A 22,521-nucleotide genomic window follows, 5' to 3' on the forward strand; every position below is an offset into this window, starting at 1 on the left:
TCTGTGTGTCGCCGGACCATACGCACTTTCATTGAACGGCGGTTGCCCCTGCCAACGGGTAGCGACGCCTTCGGCGCGGGGTGGACGCCATTTTGAATTAGCGTTAACAATAGGCGCACGCATTAATACGCGACTCTCACGTAAATTCTTCAAAGTTTCACGTCCTCTTCACTCCCCTCCCACCCCAATGTGTTCTATTACTATTATAGGCTCCGTAGATAATAACATAATAGCGATTAGACTGTATTATTCTAGCGCTGGGGGGGGGGGGGGGGGGGGGAAACGCCACCTGTACCCTGCCTCTGCCGGGTGGGCAATTTAGGCGAGGCCGGAGGCTCTGCACGCTACTAGGCCTCCACACCCACCACGCGACTCTGAGGTAAATTCATCACACTTTCACGTACTCTTCACTCCCTCCCCAACACAATGTGGGCAATTAATATTACTTTTAAACCCTACGCGCCAAGAATCTATTCTTTTAATGGTGACTGTACAAATAGTCATTAAGCTGGGTGAGCGTACTGCCAGTCTATAATATACACTGTAGCCTGCTTATTAAGTAAAGTTAGTCAATTTGTAACACGTACGCTTTAGCAAACATTATTCATAAACAACGTTCAGACCTGGGCCTCCCCTACGTCGACTCAGCCTCAAACGACTAACTGGTGTCGTGTGTGAACATCCTCACTGGGGAGACAAAGGCGGCCGGGCGTGGTGAATCCAAGTACCCGGGCGAAGCCGGGTAGTAAAGCTAGTATTATATAATAATATAAGGGCTTCCAAAGTTGTGAGTGGACGGGGGACGGGAGCCGTGCGGTGTCACCAGCACGGGCGGGCTGAGGACGAGGGGCGCAGTCCGAGTGTGAGAGAGACAACGGGGGGGTAGAGATGGGGGAGGGGAGGGGGGTAGAGATGGGGGAGGGGAGGGGGGTAGAGATGGGGGAGGGGAGGGGGGTAGAGATGGGGGAGGGGGGGTAGAGATGGGGGAGGGGAGGGGGGTAGAGATGGGGGAGGGGGGGTAGAGATGGGGGAGGGGGGGGTAGAGATGGGGGAGGGGGGGTAGAGATGGGGGGGAGGGGGGTAGAGATGAGTGGGAGTAGAGATGGGGGGGGTAGAGATGGGGGAGGGGGGGTAGAGATGGGGGAGGGGGGGTAGAGATGGGGGAGGGGGGGTAGAGATGGGGGGTAGAGATGGGGGAGGGGGGGTAGAGATGGGGGAGGGGGGGTAGAGATGGGGGAGGGGGGGTAGAGATGGGGGAGGGGGGGTAGAGATGGGGGGGAGGGGGTAGAGATGAGTGGGAGTAGAGATGGGGGGGGGTAGAGATGGGGGGGGGGTAGAGATGGGGGAGGGGGGGTAGAGATGGGGGAGGGGGGGTAGAGATGGGGGAGGGGGGGTAGAGATGGGGGGTAGAGATGGGGGAGGGGAGGGGGGTAGAGATGGGGGAGGGGGGGTAGAGATGGGGGGTAGAGATGGGGGGTAGAGATGGGGGGTAGAGATGGGGGGTAGAGATGGGGGGGGGGGTAGAGATGGGAGGGAGGGTAGAGATGGGAGGGGGTAGAGATGGGGGAGGGGAGGTAGAGATGGGGGAGGGGGGGTAGAGATGGGGGAGGGGGGGTAGAGATGGGGGGGGATAGAGATGGGGGAGGGGGGGTAGAGATGGGGGGGGGGGTAGAGATGGGGGAGGGGGGTAGAGATGGGGGAGGGGGGGTAGAGATGGGGGAGGGGGGGTAGAGATGGGGGGTAGAGATGGGGGGGGTAGAGATGGGGGAGGGGGGGTAGAGATGGGGGAGGGGGGGTAGAGATGGGGGAGGGGGGGTAGAGATGGGGGAGGGGAGGGGGGTAGAGATGGGGGAGGGGGGGTAGAGATGGGGGAGGGGGGGTAGAGATGGGGGAGGGGAGGGGGGTAGAGATGGGGGAGGGGAGGTAGAGATGGGGGAGGGGGGGTAGAGATGGGGGGTAGAGATGGGGGGTAGAGATGGGGGGTAGAGATGGGGGGTAGAGATGGGGGGGGGGGTAGAGATGGGGGAGGGGGGGTAGAGATGGGGGAGGGGAGGGGGGTAGAGATGGGGGAGGGGGGGTAGAGATGGCGGAGGGAGGGTAGAGATGGGGGGGAGGGGTTAGAGATGGGGGAGGGAGGGGGTAGGAGGAGGGAGGGGGTAGAGATGGGGGGAAGGGGGGGGTAGAGATGGGGGGGAGGGGTTAGAGATGGGGGGGGAGGGGTTAGAGATGGGGGGGGAGGGGGTAGAGATGGGGGAGGGAGGGGGTAGGAGGAGGGAGGGTAGAGATGGGGGAGGGAGGGTAGAGATGGGGGAGGGAGGGTAGAGATGGGGGGGAGGGGTTAGAGATGGGGGGGGAGGGGGTAGAGATGGGGGAGGGAGGGGGTAGGAGGAGGGAGGGGGTAGAGATGGGGGGAAGGGGGGGGGTAGAGATGGGGGGAGGGGGGTAGAGATGGGGGAGGGAGGGGGTAGAGATGGGGGGGAGCATTGCACCTCGCTGCACACATCCACACTGCTGACGGTGGAGGTTGACAAGAAAACACAAATCAAGTCATGACCCAAAGTGGTTGATGACATCTTTCCAATGATTGCTGAGTTTAAAACCGTCGTCTCGGTTGAAATTGTCTGTATATGTGGATGGCTTCGTGAACGAATCTTTGTTGATAGCCAGTCGGCTTTAAAAGTACCTTCGTCTTAGAGAAATCAATTTCATCTGAGCCAGCCGCATTAAAGTAATGATCAGCCACGGCAGAAGTATTGGTCTATGCCGTGTTTCAGATCTGCCTTATGTTCACGACCACGGTCCGGGACATGTCGCTTAGTTTCCTCAATGTAACTACTGCCGCAGACACAGCTTAGTTTGTAGACGCCGGGATATTGCATGTCAGGAATCTTGTCCTTCACAGATGGGATCAGATCACGAATTGTACGCACTGTGTTATCTACGTGACTTTACCGAAAGAACCAAAGAATATGACTTCCTGCAGTCACGAAAGTTTTAAGTAGAAAGAAAAACCTCGCCATGTTATTGGCCTTCCCGTAAACGTTGTATAATTGTCTTATCGACCAATGCTAGGCATTTATAAACAATACAAAACAATACTCGTTGGTTCTTTCGGTAAAATCACGTAGGTAAAAAAACATCACGACGTTTCGATCACCAACACAAGCGGTCGTCCTCAGGCGGAAAATAAATAATCTAGCAGTGGAACTGCTGGATTATTTATTTTTCTACCCACGTGACTTTACCCAAAGAACTCAAGAGTATGGATTCCTGCAGTCACGAAAGCTTCAAATCAAGATGAATACGAAACAAAACAAAGCAATGAAATGCTGTCCCCATGAGGCTCAAGTCGGTTGATCAGAGCCCAGTTGATTGATGTTCAACTCCTCCTACATCGTCATCCTTGCGAATTGAATATTGAGGAGTGACTCCACGGCGTCCGTTGCTAATTCTTCGTGTGCTGCACCTGCTGCACCTCCTGCCGTCGCTGTTGTTGCCTCCTAGAGAGTGCCGGCCGTGAGCTGCTGCTGCTGCTGCTCCATTTTCAGTGCCACCTCGCGTTGTGACGTGGTCTCTCATTGCAGCCCTGAACGCGTTGTCTCAAGCGGCGTGGCTCCAATGGGAAGCTGCTCAACGCAGTGAATGAAGGGAAATCTCTCACTCGGATGCCTTCACCGCCGCCCGAGACCTCCCCTAGGCACAAATTAGACTGTGGCGTTGCAGTGGTTTCTAATATGAACTTACAATGTTATCTTCATTAGACAATTCACGTTCAAATAATCATTATAATTAAAAAATAAATTATACAACAAAATAATGTAGATAAAAGTAGTTTTATAAAAAAATATATATATTTCTCATCTCCAGCTGCTTGGTGGGGCGGCGCCACAACGAACCACTCCTGGTATATCAATTTGTAGTTTGTCAAAGGAAATGTCATTTTAAAAGTTTTCTCATCAGCCGTCAATTGTAGCTATGTTCGTTTGGCGCGAGAATAAATGCATCACCACGCGACAGAACTGGCATCGGTGACTGCCTGGAAAGTGGACAAAATACCACGATGTCTTGTGTCGCCTTTTATTGCTCGGCGGCCAGAGATGGCAGTACAAGCAACTCTTTAATCTGTTAAACACGTCGGCTTTCGTGACCAATATTGTGGAAAATATTAAATCTATCTGTGCGAAGCGTTACCGTTATACCCTCAAAGGAAGCCACACACTCACCCATGGCATTGGCCACGCACTCACCCATGACATTGGCCACGCACTCACCCATGGCATTGGCCACGCACTCACCCATGGCATTGGCCACGCACTCACCCATGGCATTGGCCACGCACTCACCCATGGCATTGGCCACGCACTCACCCATGGCATTGGCCACGCACTCACCCATGGCATTGGCCACGCACTCACCCATGACATTGGTCACGCACTCACCCATGACATTGGCCACGCACTCACCCATGGCATTGGCCACGCACTCACCCATGACATTGGCCACGCACTCACCCATGACATTGGCCATGCACTCACCCATGGCATTGGCCATGCACTCACCCATGGCATTGGCCACGCACTCACCCATGACATTGGCCATGCACTCACAACGCAGCAGCCCCCTCGTGGACAACGAGACTTTGCTGGTATGAAGAACACTCTTTATTCGGTTACTTGTTCAATTTGTCAATCGCCTTGGAACGGACTCATATAAGACGCTATAAGCTCGATCTTAGTATCAATACCGCGACTTTACTGTAGATACACTTTGTTTTGCAACTGCATCCGTGAGGATACACAAATAGGTGTATGAATCCAGAATGTGAAGTTGATTGAGGTGATGGAGAAGCATGAAAGGGTGGTTGGCTCCTATAAACAGCGACGTGTGTGTAGCAATTAGAGAATGCAAGACAACAAGCAAAGTCGTTGAGATGGGTGTACACACTGGAGAGTGATCGTGTAGGAGGACCCACACCGAGGGGACGAGCCACGGCCCCATACAGCAGGGCCCACGGGGCCCGCGTGGAGCAGCAGCTGGGAGGTGCGCGTCGCCCACCAGCCTCACCCACACAAATAGAAGTGAGGCGACAACAGCTCCCTCTGTCTCTCTGGTGCCCGCCGCCTTCACTCGAAGTGACAGGGCGAGTGGTGGGGGAGGAACAGATGGTGTCGGGAGCGATAGGAGTCCAGTGGCTGAGTAGCGGGTCCTGGGGGGGGGGGGGGGGGTTGTTCTTCTGAGGGGTGCGGTGGGAGTCAAATGTTTAAGGAGCAAACACAGCTCATTACCTTGTAATGTTGTGCAAGCATTAGGGGGCAGTTGCCCCCCCCCCCCCCCCCCATTAAAGTATGCTGTGCATGGCTGTGCCTCGCATGCGGCAGTGCCCGTAGGCAGGAAGAGCTTCATCCGGAGGTGTCCGGGGTTCAGCTCTGGAGAATATCCAACGAGAAATCCTCCTGATGACGCTTGCTTGTGTTGCGATCAAAACGTCGTGATATTTATTATTATTTTTTAATTCACTTTATTTTCATTGTTATTATTTTATTGTTATTATTTTTTCTATCGACCTGACTTTTCCGAAAGAACCATAGATTATGAGAATTCAAGAACCATAGATTGAGAAATCAAGAACCATAGATTATGATAAATCAAGAACCATAGATTATGATAAATCAAGAACCATAGATCATGATAAATCAAGAACCATAGATTATGATAAATCAAGAACCATAGATTATGATAAATCAAGAACCATAGATCATGAGAAATCAAGAACCATAGATCATGAGAAATCAAGGCCCGGGCGCTGTCCAGCAGAGGGTGCTCCAGCACGAGAAACGCGACGCACGTTTGTCAACTCAGCCACAAAACGAACATAACCGACGTTTCGGACAATGCCAAAGTAATGTATATCAGGCCCCAGTGTTATGGACGGATGTGTTGGGGTTTTATATCAATGTTGTGTACCAGTGGCAAGGCAGCGTCACAGAGCTCAACGCAGCAGCAGCAGCAGCAGAGAGGTGAAAGCCGGGGCAGACAGCTGTTCTTGTTGCCCTCTCGGCATTGTGCTGAGAAACGAAGCGTCCGGTACTGAATACGAGACCTTGCAGCGCGGAGCGGCGGTGTCTATTAGCGCAGTCGAGTAACGTAATCCATCTGTCATGTAATCCACTGTGTGATGTAATCCCCTGTGTAATGTAATCCACTGTGTAATGTAATCCACTGTGTAATGTAATCCACTGTGTAATGTGATCCACTGTGTAATCCACTGTGTAATGTAATCCACTGTGTAATGTAATCCACTGTGTAATCCACTGTGTAATGTAATCCACTGTGTAATGTAATCCACTGTGTAATGTGATCCACCGTGTAATGTAATCCACGGTGTAATGTAATCCACGGTGTGATGTAATCCCCTGTGTGATGTAATCAGCTGTGTGATGTAATCCCCTGTGTAATGTAATCCACTGTGTTATGTAATCCACGGTGTAATGTAATCCACTGTGTAATGTGATCCACTGTGTAGTGTAATCCACTGTGTAATGTGATCCACTGTGTAATGTAATCCCCTGTGTAATGTAATCCACTGTGTAATGTAATCCACTGTGTAATCCACTGTGTAATGTAATCCACTGTGTAATGTAATCCACTGTGTAATGTGATCCACTGTGTAATGTAATCCACTGTGTGATGTAATCCCCTGTGTAATGTAATCCACTGTGTAATGTAATCCACTGTGTAATGTGATCCACTGTGTAATCCACTGTGTAATGTAATCCCCTGTGTAATGTAATCCACTGTGTAATGTAATCCACTGTGTAATCCACTGTGTAATGTAATCCACTGTGTAATGTAATCCCCTGTGTAATGTAATCCACCGTGTAATGTAATCCACTGTGTTATGTAATCAGCTGTGTTATGTAATCCTCTGTGTAATGTAATCCACTGTGTAATGTAATCCACTGTGTGATGTAATCCACTGTGTAATGTAATCCACTGTGTAATGTAATCCACTGTGTAATGTAATCCACTGTGTGATGTAATCCACTGCGTGGTGTAATTCACTGCGTGATGTAATCCACTGTGTGATGTAATCCCCTGTGTGATGTAATTCCCTGTGTAATGTAATCCACCGTGTAATGTAATCCACTGTGTAATGTAATCCACTGTGTAATGTAATCCACTGTGTAATGTAATCCACTGTGTGATGTAATCCACTGCGTGGTGTAATTCACTGCGTGATGTAATCCACTGTGTGATGTAATCCCCTGTGTGATGTAATTCCCTGTGTAATGTAATCCACCGTCTAATGTAATCCACAGGGTAATGTAATCAACTGTGTAATGTAATCCACCAGCAGGTGCAGCGTTCTTTCCCGAACCGCCACTGGGCACATCCCGCGCTGACCTCACCCACCTCAGCCTCACCCAGCACAGCCCCGAGCCAGCACTCATCTCCCCACACCACACTCCAATGCAAAGATTATTTTTTAAAATATAATATACATTTATATTTGTGTACCGTTTTGATTCCTTCTGGAATGTGGTTGATCTTGCTCCGATTGCTATTTGCTCCATTTCTGTAGCGTCATTGTATTGATCGCGTTTGGTATGTTGGTGACCCAAATCGCTTTCGAAAAACGAGACTCGTCCTGGCCCCGTGAGTTCCCACCCGGTTGAACAAAATCCACTTTAAACTCCCGTCTTGCCAAAATGGCGCCATGAAAAACTGAGACGTGAAACTGAATATGGGCGCAGAAGGTGAGCAGGGTTAGGGTTAAAACCGTGTAAGCTGATTGGCTATTTGATCAGGGCTGGGGTTCTAACTAGTGCCTGCTTAGCCAGTTGGTTAGGGTTAGTGCAGTGGCAAGTCCTTGAACAAGGAATACGATGGTACAGAGCAGTGGTTCCCAACCATACACAAACATTTTGCTTTCACCACCGCGCACCAGAATTTTTTTTCAAATATAAAAAGACTCCAAATCGTCCTGTATCTGCAAGTTCCGCGTGTTACTTTCCACGGCCTTGTGGGCCGCCAGAGGCCCATGGACCAGAGGTTGGGAACCACCAAGCTGCGGATTTGAGGCCGTGGAACTCCTGCTCGTTTCTGCTGCCACATAGCCAGGCATCCACCGCAGGGTAGATACTCAATAGGCACCCAAGGCTAAATTTCTCACGTAATATATTCCATATCACTGGTAGTTGGAGAAGGTTGGTGACTCAAAAGCCACAGCCACGATAAGAGGCATTCTGGATTCGGTGTGCCGGGTGCAGACAGCCCGGCTGACAATGAGCCCTGCGTGCAGATCTTCAGCTTCCATTCGGATGTGAACTTCCATGCCTGCCGGCCGACAAATACTGTGCACGGTTCTGATACAGCGCTCCGTCATGTGGGGGACGCTGCTGTGTGTTACACAAGCGTGGGGACGGAGGCTCACTGTCATGTAAACGCGTACAACCAATTCATACAAACAAACGACATCCTTCAGGTGAGTTATAATTCGTCACATTTTGAGAAGTAAATCCTAACCTGCTTTTACATGGACGGTTCAGTCGACTATTGCACTATATCTGTTCATTTCCCTTCCTGTAAAAGGAGATGAAGTCAACCATCGCAAACACGAGACCCTCTAAAACCACTCGCACTCAAACCTAGACGCAAACATGCGCCTCTTGCCACTCGTGCCCGACACGCATGGGACGAGGCAAGAACCTCGTCATGGACGCCGGCCCCCACCTGGACCCCGCGAGCTGCCTCGCTCGTGACGTGGAGGGCGGCACGGGGAGGTCAGCTCCCGGCTGGGCAAACAACGACACGAGGGGAGCTTTGGGTTCTCGTGGCTTTCTGGCCGGCCCTGGAGTTCCAGCACCGAGGTTAGGATCTACAGAGGGTCTCAGAGTTGAGTCTAAGAAACTGTAATGGGGCCTGGGGGGGGGGGTGTTATGGGGGGCATTGCCTCATATGCGAGGTATCCATATTGACTCCATGTAAAACTCCATAAGGGCAGGCCTTGGAGGTCTGGTGTCAACTGTGCAACTCCTGTGCAATCTGGCAGAAGTGACTGCTAGATGAGGAGGCATCCACGAGGAGCTGACACAGAAAGGGGCAGGGTGGGGGCGCAAATGGGATAATGCCCCCGTAAAGTAACAATAACCAATGCATGGCCTGGCCTCTCACAGCAGCAGGAAGAGCCACCCTGTGGTTTTAAACTCTTTTTTATTTTACCAGATAAGGACCACGGAGCTATGTAGCTCTTTTTTAGAAGCGATCTGGCCACAAATGATAGCTCAACGAAGTGGCTTATCGCATGGAAATGTATATCTGTGTAGTGTAGTAAAGCACGCACAGCTGATGAGAGGCACGTGTGTAATGGAGTGGCTCACGCGCAGCTGAGGAGAGGCGTCTATGTGTGAGCTGCGGGTTGGCTGTCGGGCAGATCCTGGAAGGTGAGCAGAGTCTAGCTGGGGGAATAGAAGCCGGCGTGCGGGACTGCACGAGGTTCTTCTTTGTCCTGAGCAGGTGTGGGCGGTGTATGAGAGAGGAGGGGTAGCTAGTAGTGTATGAGAGAGGAGGGGTAGCTGGTAGGGATTGAGGTGTACCACGCGTGGTGTTATGCGTGACGTAAAGTGTGCGCTCACAACTGGCGTGTATGGAGATTAATAAAGAATGAGCAGGTGTTATGTTACCTTTCCTTCGAGTGAGTTCCACACTACATCTGTAAAATACTCTAAACGTATGTTTCTAAATATGGTGGAAGAAATAGGAGGACGCGGAGAAAAACCCACGCAATCACGGGGAGAACATGCAAACGCCAAATATACAGGCATCAGGATCAAGATCGAACCTACGTCCTCCTGCATACCAGGCGAGGAAGTTAACTTCTCGCCACTGCGGTGCCACAGCAAGGTCATTTAGTCCTTGCCAGCAGGGATTAAGTTTCTCAATGAATATTTTGCAGATCACTGGTAGACTGGAGTAGGCGACGCATGACTCGCAGTCACAGCCATAGAGATATGTATACTGGATGTGGTGTGCCGGCTGAAATGAAGCCCTCCTTTGATGCACTGCTTGGCATCGAGGCTCCAACTTCACATGAACCCCATCCTCTATGGCTCTGAATGAAGCACTGCAGCGCGTGCTACTGCTGCTGCTGCTAGAATTGCGAGCAGTGTGAAGACAAGTATAGGTTTGTGTGTATACTCTGCACTATATACCATACAAACCCAGCTATCCATACACCTCCTCTCAAATACACCTACATGTTTTCGATAAACCTGTTTCCCACTTATCGCGCTTTTCTCTTCATTAAGTGCATCTCTTCCAGTTACATCAGCGTTAACCCGACTTCTTAGGTTGCGTGCCCTTTCAAAAACCCCCAAAATAGCAGGCCCTCCATTAAATCCTCTCTCCTCCAATCATGACTCCTGCTTCTTAAACCCACATCCTTGAGTCACACTCCTCTCACCCGCCTCCTTGCTACATCCTTCTCCAGGTACACTCCCCTAGTCACAGCCACATCCAATCACACTCCTCCTCACTTGACCGACTCGTGAAGCCGGTCTCACCTCCTCAACCTCCTCCTTAAAACTACCACCTCCTGCAGTCACAGCTCCTCCTTGGTGAACTCGCACACGAAGTACATGGTGTTGGCGCAGCTGACGTCGTTCCAACCTCCGCCGCTCTCCATCTCCACGCAGTCCTCTCCACCGAACGCGTTGTTGGGCTCGCCGGGCCGCCAGCGGGTGAAGGCCGTGGGCCCCAGCGACGCGCCGTCCTCGTAGGCGAAGGCCCCTTCCCGCGCTCCGTCGTGCAGGCCGATGAAGACGCGTGCCAGGCCGGCGTGGCTGACGTAGGCCGCGAGGAGCGCATTGGTGGTCTCGTCCCGCGGCATGGCGAGGAGGCCGCCCCTCGAGCGGCAGTGCAGTGCCGCCTCGGAATAGGCGCGCTCCTCACGCACCAGCAGGTACACCTTGCGCTCCGTCTCACGCACGCCCGCCACTGCTGGAGCACAACAAGTGGCCGCACAGACGCTCGCTTGTCATGAGCTGGGCTGGTGCAATTATTTTTGGAGATGTATCGGCCAAGAGGAGGGGTAATTTTCTGCTGGGATTTTTGCTGAGCGCAGGTCCTGAGGTCCGAAATGTCAAGCACGTAGCCACATCACTCGTGAAGGTGTGATTGCTATGAGTTCACTCATCTCCTGACTTGAGCAAGGTTATGATAAGAAAGAGGCTTGAGAAAAGAGGTGAAGAGAGGGAATTTCATGGTGCAGCAGTGCGAGGGATGACACAGAAAGAGAAGTGCTGTAATCTGCAGCGGGGTGAGTGTGTACAGTGTGAATGAGATTAAACAATCTAGGAAACCGATTCTTGAACGTGGATGGAGGAATCATCACGCAAGAGCTGTAGTGCCCTGGGGACAAAGCCACCTAAATCTGGCACCGTCAGCGTAGGAATTGTGAACACGACAGAGGGGAGAAAGGAACAGAGTTCCTGTCCGTGACTCGGGGTCGCATGGGGTCGCGCCCTCACCGGTCTTGAGGAAGGAGACCTCCTCGCGTAGGCGAGTCACCACGATGTCCATCTCTCCGATGAGAACACGCATGCGGCTGCAGTTACACGGTAAGCCTGCAACAACACCAGCGCAGGGAGACACCGGCACGGATGTGAGGACGTACACAACACCAGCATGCAGACATGCGCACAATTGAACAAGAACGCGGACTAGGGAATTCACAAATATATGAGCACACGCAAACAAGCACCGGGAACACAGACATGGCCATGGAGGTGAGCCTGCAGACACGGGTAAACACACAGAAGCACGCAAAAGCAGTCTTAGAGTCAAAGGCAGGGACCCACGAAGCCAAGCCGAGGTCAAAAGCCTTCAGCCCTCAGCTGTTTAGGTGGAGACCAGTGTGAAGGCTCGTCATGAAGTGTGACATCACTAGATGATGTCACACGTTGTGTAATGAGGCGTGAAGGCGAGCGCATGACATATGACGTCATCAACTTGGTCGATAAGGCATATTATTTATTATTTAAATGTTGTTGGTGGCCTGATCCCACCCACCACCTCACCTTGCTGCCCTTTAGGCCCGGGGGGTCCATTGTCACCCTTGCTGCCCCTCTCGCCTGGCACGACACATGACACACACACACACCGCGCGATGAGCCTCGTCAGCGCGACCCAAGTGTGCAGCGTAGGTGCGCATGGCGCGAGCACGTGATACCTTTGGTTCCTATGGGCCCAATCTTGCCTGGCCGTCCCTGATCCCCCTTGCATCCCTTATCTCCTGGCAGGCCTGCACAGTGCGGTCAGGGAGTGAGTAGAGACAGAAAATACACTGAAGAGGGATATGGGACGAAATGCCCATCACTCCTTGATGTGGCGCCCTGTGATGAGCTGTGGTGTCCGAGATGTGATGTATCGGCTACCTTTCTCTCCAGGTGGGCCCAGCTTTCCAGGCCTTCCGGGCTCACCACGGTCTCCCTGCACACCGACCTCACCTGCACAAGACAGGGCACGAGGCTAGCACTCGCGCAGTGCTCCTTGCTACTTAAACAACCATCATTCAATGCAAGGCCGTAGCCATGGAGTCAACATTGGGGGGGACCAAATCTTCCAGGGTGTCTGGGGGTCCCAACCCAGAAAAATTTCTACATTTGAAAACTCATTTCCTGCCTAAAATATTAAAAAAGTCACTAACACATGGGATGGACTTTTAATTTATTTTGTACAATAATGTCTCATAGTGTATTGTATTACATTGCTCTGTTTTTACTTTTTTACCATTTCTTGTTTCATTGTATGTAATGGCAGAGATTAGGGATTAATAAAGTACAACCATAACCACAATCATATAATTCTAGATTTGAAGCTTTCGTGACTGCAAGGATTCATATTCTTAGGTTTTTTTCGGTAAAGTCACGTAGGTAAAAAATTAAAATTAATAAAAGTAAAATAAAAGAATTTTTTTTTTACCTACGTGACTTTACCGAAAAAAAACCTAAGAACACAATCATATACACAGAAATCTATGCCAATGTTTAGCAAATTGTTTTTTTATTTACATAACATAGCATTTTTTATAGCAATATTTTGGGGGATTTATTTAGCATATTTGATATATATTATAATTACGGCCTTGATTCAATGCATTTGCTGTTACACGATCATGGCATGGACACGAGCCGTCAGGCCCGGGGTAGAATTGGAACGATTCAGCACTATTTGTGGAGCATTCAACATCTACAGGAAGGATGCTACTGCACCTTTCCCTCGACTTCACCAACACTTTGAAATACAATTTGGGATGTGATGGCCCAAGACAGTGGCATCGCCTGCTTGGCGTGGGCCTTGATGCAAATCCACGAATGAGGCCACCTTGTCCATCTGCCACCCCCCTCCTTGTAGCCCGTCGCAAAGCCCCATCAGGCCTTGGTGCAGGTGCACCGCCTGCACACTCCGTCGCTATGCCACTGGCTAAAGCGACACTTTGGGTCTCTCACGTTTAACTTGGTGCTCGTCGGTGCCGCGTGCCCCACACGTCACAAGGGCCTTACCTTTCGCGCCGGGAAGGATCACGTGACTGGCGCACGCCTCCATGATTGGCCGATTAAGTGTTGCTGTGCAGCACGTGCTCGAGAGCAACACGAGGAGCGGCGCAAGGAGGCTCCAGGCCATGGCACGTGACGTGAGGGACGCGCTGGTGGGGCGGGGGACAGGTGAGATGGGCGGGGGACAGGTGAGATGGGCGGGGGACAGGTGAGATGGGCGGGGGACAGGTGAGATGGGCGGGGGACAGGTGAGATGGGCGGGGGACAGGTGAGATGGGCGGGGGACAGGTGAGATGGGCGGGGGACAGGTGAGATGGGCGGGGGACAGGTGAGATGGGCGGGGGCGGGGGGGTCTCCGCGTGGACACGCCCACCACCGCCGGCCATCAACCAATCACGAGGCAGACGCCTGTCACTCACGAGCCAGACGCGATCGTCAGTCACGCGCGCGCACACTTGGGCACACGTGTGTAGTAGTGCACACACGTGTGTGTAGTAGCACACACGTGTGTGTAGTAGTACACACACGTGTAGTAGTACACACACGTGTGTAGTAGTGCACACACGTGTAGTAGCACACACGTGTGTAGTAGTACACACACGTGTAGTAGTGAACACGTGTAGTAGTAGTGCACACGTGTGTAGTACGGATTTGCGTGCCCTTGTGTAGGATGGACATGTGTGGGGTGCACGTGTGTACCTAGCCTGGCACAGGCGCCTTAGGGACGTCACCGCCACCTCGTTGTTGCCGTGAGAGGCGAGGCGGAGCTGGCAGGACCTGAGAGCGAACCTCAAAAGTCGCTTCTCGAGTCAAAAGTGGAACTCGACGACTCACAAAGTCGTGGACTGACCGGGCTCCTGACCGCAGCTGGGGTCGCTAAGTCTGTCTCGTGTCGTCGGCCAAGACGCCGCGAGATTCGTCGCTCGTCCATTTGATACAAAAACACGCGTCGTGAGGGGAACCTACAAATTCGACAACCTGCGGCAACAGCTCGGAGTGGAGGATGTTGACCCCCCGGGGTCGTGCCAACCCACGCCGCCGCTCGGCACCGTCTCAGCCTGACGGGAAGCTGCGGGGACCCCACCTCGTGGTGCTTCTCGTAGCGCACCACGTCCAGGAAACATCTCGCTACGGCCGTGGCGAGTATCAGCCACGTGCCGCTTACTCCAGTCTCACTGCGAGCGCGAAGTGAAGCCCTGCTCAGCGCAGCAGGCCTCGGCACAACTGCAGCGCATCCCACTTGTCAACTCGCATTGCTCCGCTCTCTCGCGACTCACGCGGCGCTCGTCTGAACTAGAGCTCATCATTCCTCGTGGCTCCATGCTGTCACCTCAACTACATTTGGCTCTTAAGCCACCTTCATCTCACTCGAAGTCATCTCGCCATACGCTTCTGCAGCTCACCTGAATGTCACCTCGCATGGATTTCATGAATCTTACTTGAACCTCATCTGTGGACATCGCACCATTCGGATCTTCTCAACTTTATCATCGCACATGGAGCTCATCTCACACAGCCGTCATCGTACACGGACTCAACTCGCGTAAACCTCATCCAAGCTGGACTTCATCTCACACGGATCTCACCTCACGTGGCTCTTCTCTCGAGTAGAGCAGCACCGGTGTCGCCTGGCGGTGGCGACACGCGAACTGCAGCTTCTGATCCTCGTGTCTCTCCTCGTGTCTCTCCTCCTCGTGTCTCTCCCGTGTCTCTCTCGTGTCTCTCTCTCGTGTCTCTCCTCGTGTCTCTCCTCGTGTCTCTCCCGTGTCTCTTCCCGTGTCTCTCTCGTGTCTCTCCTCGTGTCTCTCCTCGTGTCTCTCTCGTGTCTCTCCGCGTGTCTCTCCTCCTCGTGTCTCTCCTCGTGTCTCTGCTCGTGTCTCTCCTCCTCGTGTCTCTCCTCGTGTCTCTCCCGTGTCTCTCCTCGTGTCTCTCCTCCTCGTGTCTCTCCTCGTGTCTCTCCCGTGTCTCTCCTCGTGTCTCTCCCCGCGTCTCTCCTCGTGTCTCTCTTCTTGTGTCTCCCCGCGTCTCTCCTCCTGTCTCTCCCCGCGTCTTCACGTGTCTCTCCGCGTCTCTCCTCGTGTCTCTCTCGTGTCTCTCCCCGTGTCTCTCCGCGTCTCTCCTCGTGTCTCTCTCGTGTCTCTCCCCGTGTCTCTCCTCGTGTCTCTCTCGTGTCTCTCCTCGTGTCTCTCCCCGTGTCTCTCCCCGCGTCTTCACGTGTCTCTCCCCGTGTCTCTCCCCGTGTCTCTCCTCGTGTCTCTCCACGTTTCTCTCCCCGTGTCTCTCGTGTCTCTCCCCGCGTCTCTCCCCGTGGCTCTCCCCGCGTCTCTCCCCGCGTATCTCTTCGTGTCTCTCCTCGTGTCTCTCCTCCTCGTGTCTCTCCTCGTGTCTCTCCCCGCGTCTCTCCCTGTGGCTCTCCCCGCGTCTCTCCCCGCGTATCTCTTCGTGTCTCTCCTCGTGTCTCTCCCCGTGTCTCTCCCCGCGTCTCTCCTCGTGTCTCTCCCCGCGTCTTCACGCGTCTCTCCTCGCGTCTCTCCCCGCGTATCTCTTCGTGTCTCTCCTCGTGGCTCTCCTCGTGTCTCTCCCCGCGTCTCCCCGCGTCTCTCCCCGCGTCTCTCCTCCTGTCTCTCCACGTGTCTCTCCCCGCGTCTCTCCTCCTGTCTCTCCACGTGTCTCTCCCCGCGTCTCTCCCCGCGTCTTCTCGCCACCCAGGGAGGGCGCCGCGCTTCTTTGCGCTGTTTACACGAGCACGGGGCGCGCCTCGTTTGTCACGATCTGGCGGCGTGGGCGGCGGCCGCACTGCCTCGACCTCCCCCGCCGAGTCCGGGGGTCCGGGCTGGTCTGGCGCGGGGCCCGTGCTGAATTCGCGTTGGTGATGGCAGTAGTGGGGGGAGGCGGCAGCAGCAGCTGGGTCGTGTAAAGCGGCGATGGAGGTCGCGTCTGGCGCTCAGCTTTGTTTATCTCAATAGTCTCTGCGATGCAGCGGCGCTGATGTTCCCAACATGCCGCGTGGGGGTGGCGCGCGCGCGTTCTGCTCCATGTTTACCAATCGCCCTCCGTTCCCAAGCTAGCACGCACTGTGACACTGCACATCCGGCTGTTTGAGTTCGTGACTCCTTTTCCCTTCTCGGTAGAGATTCGAACCAGAACGAGCCGTGGCTTTGGGGCGAGGCAGCTTCCAAAGGAAAGGAGCTACACGGAGAGAGAGAGCCTGTCGTGGAGGGGGCTGCTCTCCATTGTCGGGATTGTGGGGGTTGGAGGGGTCACGCGGGCCAGCCACGGATCGGTGCAATCCGCCGTGATGGGTCTCGTGCCGCTTTATTGAAGCCGCGGGCACCGCGCCCAGCTCGATCGCCCCTCGACGAAGCGGCGGTGGCGCGGTAGGGGTCGCCTGGGGTTCACGTGCCCCGAGTGCGAACCACGCGGGGACCCGCTGGCGGTGGGGGCTGTTCCGGGAGTCCCGGGGAAACCGGAGCTCGAGGACAGCACCGAGGATCCTCAACCGAGAAGTGCGTCCCGAGATCCCAAAATCCGCGGATTACGCGACGCAGCTGTGGCCGAGCAAGGCCGCTCCATCTCCCACTAAAGTATCCCCCCCTCCCTACCCCATAACAGAGTCCAGTTTTGTGGGTCCGCGACCCCCCAGTCGAACCAGAGACACAGTGGGACCCGGGGGTTTTAGTGTTTGGTGCTCGTGGCTCCACGTGGGACTTGGCCCAACCGGGATGGGCGAGAGACGAAGGCAGCACAGTAGTCGTCCTGGCCGCACGTTTCGGCTGTAGCCGCGGGGGAGCTCATCCAAAGAAGACCATCGATGACCACCACCACGGACGCCTTCACTGGGCAGAGCGTGCGGCATGAACGTCTCCGCAGTGCGGGGGGCCCTGCTGCTGGCTCCCCACTGGAAGCTGCGTGCTCCCGGATCGTTAAGCCTCTCCTCCTCCTCCTCGCGAGACAGGCGTAGCGGGGGCGGGCGATGGGGGCGGGGCGGTGGCGCTAAGAGGATTAGCGGGATGCGGGGAGGAGGCGAGGCGCGAGCCAGGGGAAGAGGGGTAGAGTGGGCGCAAGAGACGGGGCGAGAGAGAGAGGGTCCGGGGGAGGTGGAGGAGATCATTGGGGAGGTGAGATGATGGTGAGGCTTGGGATCACGGGGTCAGAGGCGGGGTTACGTTTTGCTCACGGTTCAGAAGGTCATGCCGTGGGTCATGGGGTCCGGGTTACAGATTCAGGGTCACGGATTAAAATCTCGCCGCAGCTGCCGCCAGCGCGATAATCTCCGCTCAGGGAGGGATGAACCCCCCGGGTCTGATGCCGCCTCCTCCTCACTCCTCAAAGTCCCACATCTCCTCATCCTCGTGTCCCTGTATCCCCTGCTCTCCCGTGGAGCCGAGGTAGATTCTAACAGCTCAAGTCCGGATACACGGTCCGTGCGGGGATTTCTCCTGGTTCCTGGTTCCGGTCCCAGTCCCGGGTTGCGCTCCGCTAGCCCCGCACCGCGCAGGGCGGGCTGGAGGCCAGGCGCGTGAGAAGACGCGCACAGCGCCTGTAGTCTGCGGGCCGGGGTCAGGGTGGGGGTCACGCATATCAGCGCGACGCAGCTCCACCGCCCAGCTCCACCTCCCAGCTCCACACTCCCAGCTCCACCTCCCTGCTCCACCCTGCAGCTCCAGTCTCCCAGCTCCACACTTCCAGCTCCACCTCCACCTCCCAGCTCTACACTTCCAGCTCCACCTCCCAGCTCCACCTCAAAGCTCTACCTCACAGCTCCACCTCCAAGCTACACCTCCAAGCTCCACCTCCCAGCTCCACCTCCCAGCTCCACCTCCCAGCTCCACCTCCAAGCTCTACCTCACAGCTCCACTCTCCCAGCTCCAAGCTCCACCTCCAAGCTCCACCTCACAGCTCCTCTCTCGCAGCTCCACCTCCAAGCTTCACCTCACAGCTCCACTCTCGCAGCCCCACCTCCAAGCCCCACCTCACAGCTCCACTCTCGCAGCTCCACCCTCCCAACTCCTCGCAGCTTCATCACCCAGCGCCACCCTCCCAACTCCACTTCACAGCTATACGCTTTCAAATCCACCTACCCGCTCCACCCTCCCAGCTCCACCTCTCAACTCCACCCTGCCAGGGGCATGCCAATCCCGACTGGGTGCATCAGATTGGTGTTGGGTCCCCATGGGATCGCTGTGGGGTCCCTGAGGGGTCCCTGTAGAGGGGTCACTCACACGCGGGGTCTCCGCACTCCCGGGATCCGTGTAGAATCCTCTGGAAGTAGCGTGCGCACTCGGGCGAGAAGCGAAGGGGACCTTGTGGATGGGGGGGGGGGGCGCAGCAGGGGAGATAGAGGGAGAGATCGGGAGAGGAGGGTATAGGGGATTGAGTGTGGAGATGTGGGCGGGGCGGATGGGGGGAGGGAGGGAGGGCATTTTGGGGACAATTAACTCATTGGCAACGTTATGACCCTAACAGGTGCGATTGAAGAGTGTGCTCCCTCTGACAGGTGTGCTCACCTGTAAGGAACAAGGGAAGGTGAGGTGTGCTCACCTGTCAGGTGTTTGAGAAATTTGACCTTTGCTCCACGTCGCGTGCCGGGGTCACGTGCCACCAGCTCTACAAGGGGTCACAACACAACTTTTAAGCTGTGTGTGCGTGTGTGCGCGTGTGCGCGCATGCGTGTGTGTACGTGCGCGTGTGGACGTGCGTGTGTACCTCGCGACCCGTCTCCAAAGCGCGGGCGGTCGTGATCTGCCCCGTGGAGATGGAGCGTGTCCAGGATGAGCTCCAGCAACGCGGTTCCGCCGTGCCCCGCCTGCGTGCGAAAGCCCAACGCGGGGTCCCAGGAGCGGTCCCCCACTCCCGTCGCTCTTCTCGGGTTCCCCTTTATACCCAAACCCCCCATTTTCCCAGGGGCCCCCACTTCCCCCAGACCTCTAACTACAGCCACCCCTCCAGGGACCCCCACTCTCGCCGGGCCCCCCACTCCTCCCACCCCCCCTGGCCCCCCCAGTGTCGCCTGTAGGGTGAAGGCGAGACCCACGAGGAGGTGGAGGCACACAGCCTCCATGAGACCTGTGGGAGACACCGCGAGCTCACAACCGCACACAACCACAGTCACACAACCACAATTGCCACCACACAGTGGCAATCACAACCACAGTGACAACCACCCAGCCATCCACACACCCACCACCAACTTCGCTACCATCACCACTATCTCCCGCACGCACACCCACCATCAACCTCGCACCCACAAACCATTCTTATCCACACCCACCACCACCTCCCTCACCTGCCCCCACTGCCCTGAAATATCTCAAATCCCTCACCGCACGTCACCGCCCGACCCAGAGTCCGGGCCATTAAGTCGCTGGGTCGGAACTGCTGCGGCCAACGACACGACGGATTGGAGCCACAGTCCCATTCACATCACCAGGTGAGTTCCTGATGCGCACCAGGTGAGGTCCAGACGTGCACCAAGTGGGATCTCCGCGTGCACCAGGTCAAGGTCCCAGCGCGCACCAGGCAAGTCCCGCGCGTCACGCTCTGCGCTCGGGACGCGTGGGGGATTAACGCTGTGGGGGGGGGGGGGGGGCGGTAGAGGGATGATGAGGAGTGGGGGTTGGGGTGGCGGGAGTGAGCGTAGGGGGAGTGAGATGGAGGTCGCGCGCTGAGGGTGAAATTCGAGAGCAGAGGAGGAGACATAAGGTGCGAGGGGCGTGTTTGAGTGCGCGCCATTCCATGTGCAGTGAGTTCAACTGAGTCGCAGACGTACTCTTTCGAGGCAACACATTTATTGATACCAACACAAAGGGGAAACTGCCCCTTTACCAGATAACAACCTATGGTGGTGGACCACCAGGCTGACTACACAGTGGTAGTGGACCACCAGCTAACTACACTAATTACACTGGGAGTAGCTTTTCTCGGACGTAGAGCGTAGAGTCTTCAGGATAACTACAGCAACCGGTCCCTCTCAGGGACCCGGCTTATATCCTCCGCGGCAGGGCTGGCTCCGCCCTTAGCCACGCCCACCTTCGAGAGCCCTCGAGCAGGATCTTGGCCCTGACACGTGACCACCCCTAGCCCCCACCTGGGGGCCCTGTGTAGACTTTACCGGTCACGTGTCCTTCGGGGTCAACCAGAGTGCCATGGCCCTTGGTAACCCCATTCCCATGGCCGGCACTCTCACACCCGATCCTGTAGGGGTCGGCACTGCACACAGAGCGTGGTGCCCTCCAGCAGCACTCCGAGTCAGCGCTCACCGAGCCTCTCTAGGGCCGGTACTGCACCTACATCCGAGTGGTGCCCGCAATCTCGCTACGTCGCACGCCGGTGCCTCTCTCGGGCCGGCATTACACAATGACACCCGCGATGTCACTCCACATGTTTGCGAGGCCTGTGTCAGAAACGCAACCGAGATGTGAATCCATCTAAAGGGATTTTCCAGGTGAAATATTTTTCTATTAAAATAGCCGAGACCAGATATTTAACTTGCCGGCACCACTTGACGTCACTTTATGGGTTCCAATTTATTCATGTGGCCAATAACAGTGAATTATACCTTCATATATGTTGAACTTTTTTCGCACTGTATTTAGCTAACTGTGCTAATCGGAGGTGCGATAAGCTCTTGTCATGAGTGGGGTAATCGAGCAATTGCCTCTTATCGGCTGTGTGAACAAATCGGTATGGCTCATATTGCACTTCCTCACAGTACCGATTTATGTTCTGGTCCGTGACCTATAAGCGGCAAAGCCACCCTGTGGGGTGACCTTACTGACAGGGGGCCGGGGGTGGCAATAACAAACTCAACTGGGGAGGCGGGCTCAGCTCCCCACCATGAAGTTACAGGAGTCGGGTAAATCAGGGGCTGGGGACTTACGGCACCGTGGGTCAAATATTATCTGCAAAATAATTTCATACGGTCCACGACCACAGGACGTCATGCCACTTTGGACCCGCAAAGGGAATCTATTCATCACTAAATCTTAGCCGCACTTGCTCGGCACGAGAGGCGACTATTTTCCACCTGGGGAGGATGTGGAACCTCAGTTACCTGCCGCCCTTTAAGTGATTATGAGCGTACGGTTATAGCGTCATCAGTTTCGTGTCAACCAAAGAGAGAGGCCGGGGGTGAGGAGTGTGGGTAAAATGCGGTGGAGCAAATGGGGGAGGGGGTCAGGTGCAGTGGAAGGGATACAGACGTAGCCACCAATTTGACAAGACTGCACTACGGTACTGCACACTTCTCAAAATTGAACAAGTCTCCGTCATCTCCACCTTCAATATCACCATGTCACAATCACCATGACCTTTATCGTTATTGCCATCATCACCCTCGTCACCATTCTCGTGACCACTATCGCCACCTCGTTCATCGTGGCAGTGTTGATCTCGCCGTCACGTGACACCAGGGTTCACCCACACGAGCGTTGCTTCACTGTTGCGTCTGGAGATGTTGAGCACCCTCGAAGATTCAACACTTCACACGTATTAGCTCCAGCCCATGCGCTCCATCTCGGAGGCTTAATTTTTATCACATCCTGAACGCGCTATCGGCCTTGCGTCGTCACATTCCTATTGGAACTCTCGCAGCACAGCGCAACCCTTCATGTTGGAGAATGTCCCACGGAACCGGATATCACAGAGCAACCTTCGAGATCCATTCAAGTGGCCTCCGGTCTACACAGAATAGTGGACAAGACTTAGAACCCACTCTGCGTACGAGTCGGGTTCATTGTTTAACCAGGTGAGAACCCGGGAGACCGGGATAGTCGCAAGTGACCTGGGTCACCAAAATAGAACACAGCACTGAAGCAGGAGTGGGGTGTGAATGACATGGCTGTCCTACTGATACTCTTTGGTTGTTTCGGTAAAGCCACGTAGGTAGAAAAATAATAGATCACGACATTTCGATCGCAACACAAGCGACCGTGATCAGGTGGAACAGACACAGGAGGAGAACTGC

The 22,521-nt window shown here is 54.7% G+C and overlaps 1 protein-coding gene and 1 long non-coding RNA gene across 3 annotated transcripts; both read right to left on the reverse strand.

Moving 5' to 3' along the window:
* Positions 1 to 6,887: 6,887 nt before the first annotated feature.
* On the reverse strand, positions 6,888 to 16,782 carry LOC133349098 (collectin-11-like). 2 transcript variants are annotated; one of them, XM_061562279.1, is made up of 7 exons: positions 15,143 to 16,782; positions 13,563 to 13,705; positions 12,435 to 12,506; positions 12,230 to 12,301; positions 12,078 to 12,131; positions 11,529 to 11,624; positions 6,888 to 10,998 (listed from the first exon to the last, which is right to left on the reverse strand). In XM_061562279.1, exons 2-7 carry the CDS (start codon positions 13,681 to 13,683, stop codon positions 10,601 to 10,603), a joined length of 813 nt encoding a protein of 270 aa, XP_061418263.1. In that variant the 5' UTR covers positions 13,684 to 13,705; positions 15,143 to 16,782; the 3' UTR covers positions 6,888 to 10,600. The 2 variants fall into 2 exon arrangements, with proteins under 2 accessions (XP_061418263.1, XP_061418262.1); XM_061562278.1 differs by having other exon boundaries at positions 6,888 to 10,995; positions 15,143 to 16,491.
* A 1,853-nt stretch (positions 16,783 to 18,635) lies between these two features.
* LOC133349099 (uncharacterized) lies at positions 18,636 to 19,417 on the reverse strand. The gene is made up of 3 exons (XR_009755888.1): positions 19,263 to 19,417; positions 19,098 to 19,163; positions 18,636 to 18,859 (listed from the first exon to the last, which is right to left on the reverse strand). It is a non-coding gene; the product is annotated as an uncharacterized LOC133349099 (long non-coding RNA).
* Between the last annotated feature and the right edge of the window lie 3,104 nt (positions 19,418 to 22,521).

This window comes from Lethenteron reissneri, chromosome 29 (genome assembly GCF_015708825.2).
Source record: "Lethenteron reissneri isolate LAM-NWPU_2019-01 chromosome 29, ASM1570882v1, whole genome shotgun sequence".
NCBI classification, from domain to species: domain Eukaryota; kingdom Metazoa; phylum Chordata; class Hyperoartia; order Petromyzontiformes; family Petromyzontidae; genus Lethenteron; species Lethenteron reissneri.

What these genes read in the sequence shown, in the direction of transcription:
- LOC133349098 (XM_061562279.1), bottom strand. Translation starts at nt 13,683, where the DNA reads ATGGCCTGGAGCCTCCTTGCGCCGCTCCTCGTGTTGCTCTCGAGCACG. An exon ending in GGGCCCACCTGGAGAGAAAG is followed by an intron (nt 12,302 to 12,434) that starts GTAGCCGATACA and finishes CGCACTGTGCAG; the next exon opens with GCCTGCCAGGAGATAAGGGA. An exon ending in TGGGCCCATAGGAACCAAAG is followed by an intron (nt 12,132 to 12,229) that starts GTATCACGTGCT and finishes GTGTCGTGCCAG; the next exon opens with GCGAGAGGGGCAGCAAGGGT.